We start from the raw sequence: 1,862 nt of genomic DNA, 5'->3' as shown, positions 1-1,862 counted from the left end.
TTCAAACCATCGGGTGTGCTTTTGGTTTGTTGAGAGATATGTTGATAATATAGATTATAGTAGTCTAAACGTGCCATATCAACACACAAGCCAACGACACATCAACCTCTGTTTACCCCATAATATTTCAATTGATTGATAACATTGAAGCTCAAGCTACCAAATAAGTGTAGGCTATATGATGATAACTATCAAAAGCATTCAATTCTCATATAAGACAAGCAATTTGAACTCAACATACATGATGTCACAATTCAATTATCATACAAGGCAAGTAATTTGAACTCAAACATACATGATTAACCTACACCCTGCAAAAATCACACACTGCATCTTTATTCCAAAAAGAGGCTCAAATGCTAGAAAACACCGATTTCTTTTACAAACTACATTGAATAGATGAACTTTCAAATGCTGAAAGCCCACATACATAAAAAAAGAAAATTAGACATGAGTATCTAAAGCTCCCTTGAGCAAATGCAAGCCCTTCAAAGAAATGCTTCTCCAAAGTGTTTCTCTTGAGCGCTTCTTGAACTAATTACCTCGAGCACCTCTCGGGCTCATGCAGGGCTTCAGCGCCTCCCACTGGGTCCCCTCGATGGCTTTGCCGACGAGCATGTTCTTGGCAACGAGGAGGGCTATACTCTCCACATCAGCAATTATTTGGATTTCCCTCGAGCGTATTCTTGAGAAAAGAAGACTGCAACATTAGCAATTTAAAAGTCAAAAGCAGTGTAAATATGCCCAACTTCAAGATGCAAAGATTGAAAACTTGAAACAGCTTAGTATCGATAAAAAGGTTTATTGGGGAAAAACTTAGTATTTATAATTGAGACAGCAGCAAGTAGTTATTATTCACATTTAATAAGATTAATTTAAGTATTAAGCCTACAGAAACATTAAAAACTTCATGAGGCATAAGGATAGTGTGTATAACTAAATTACTCATTGTCCTTAATCAAAAAGGAAATGAATAAGTACCAGTAGAATATGAACTTATAGTTTGCTTGAGAATACGATGGCGAAAGAGAGTCTGCTCTGAGTCTTCCTCATCAGAAGGTACATAAGAATCATATGCATCTGTGAACATCTATGAAAATTCTAGAGCATTTATTTGTTAAAATAAGGATTTAAACAAGATGAAATCAAAACATATATTAAAATTAGGAAAAGAGGGAAAGAGAGATTTATAGCAGCATGAATCGGATAAAAATTGAAGGAAGGGGGGCTAAAGGAGGAGGAGGAGGGCTGAAAGCGGAGGAGGAGCTCGATTGAAGAGGAACCGGACCCGGATCCAGCCCAGGCGACGTGTCAGCAGGCGGCGGGTGATCAGAGTCGAAGGCGAGGACGAGAGGGAGGGGGCACTGACGGAAGAATCTAGGGTCTGGATTAGGGAAAGAGGAGATAGAGGAAGCAGCTTTCGATTCCTCCAACGACTCGAACTTCTAGCTCCATCGGTTTGAAAAGTTGGATTTGGGGTGAGAGTCGAGTCGAGTTTGGGGCGGTGGTGCTTGGGGTCACGAGCGAGAAGAGGGAGAGGGAGGAGGAGTTTGGGAAGAGAGAGGGAGGAGGGTTTATGAGAGAGAGAGGGTGAGGGTCTGGGGAACGATGAAAATTCAACGGAGAGAGAGGAACCAAGAAAATCCAACGCCTTAACCCGTTTTCGCACGTTACTGTGCGAAATTTTTTTGCATTCGAAGATTTCTCTCTCTCTCTCTCTCTCTCTCTATATATATATATGAACCAAGAAAATCCAACGCCTTAACCCGTTTTCGCACGTTACTGTGCGAAATTTTTTCGCATCCGAAGATTTCTCTCTCTCTCTCTCTCTCTCTCTCTCTCTCTCTATATATATATATATA

The 1,862-nt window shown here is 40.4% G+C and overlaps 1 protein-coding gene across 1 annotated transcript; it reads right to left on the bottom strand.

The window, feature by feature from the left end:
- LOC109835249 lies at positions 380-1,090 on the bottom strand. Its single transcript, XM_020403233.1, has 4 exons — positions 982-1,090; positions 837-888; positions 543-700; positions 380-414 (listed from the first exon to the last, which is right to left on the bottom strand). Exons 1-4 carry the CDS (start codon positions 1,088-1,090, stop codon positions 380-382), a joined length of 354 nt encoding a protein of 117 aa, XP_020258822.1.

Source organism: Asparagus officinalis, chromosome 3 (assembly GCF_001876935.1).
Source record: "Asparagus officinalis chromosome 3, Aspof.V1, whole genome shotgun sequence".
Classification (NCBI taxonomy): Eukaryota; Viridiplantae; Streptophyta; class Magnoliopsida; order Asparagales; family Asparagaceae; genus Asparagus; species Asparagus officinalis.
Note: the sequence above shows the minus strand (reverse complement) of the source record. Positions and strands in the feature narration are given on the sequence as shown.

What these genes read in the sequence shown, in the direction of transcription:
- LOC109835249 (XM_020403233.1), bottom strand. Translation starts at nt 1,090, where the DNA reads ATGTTCACAGATGCATATGATTCTTATGTACCTTCTGATGAGGAAGAC. An exon ending in AATAATAACTACTTGCTGCT is followed by an intron (nt 701 to 836) that starts GTCTCAATTATA and finishes CTAATGTTGCAG; the next exon opens with TCTTCTTTTCTCAAGAATAC. An exon ending in GAGCCCGAGAGGTGCTCGAG is followed by an intron (nt 415 to 542) that starts GTAATTAGTTCA and finishes GTGGGCTTTCAG; the next exon opens with CATTTGAAAGTTCATCTATT.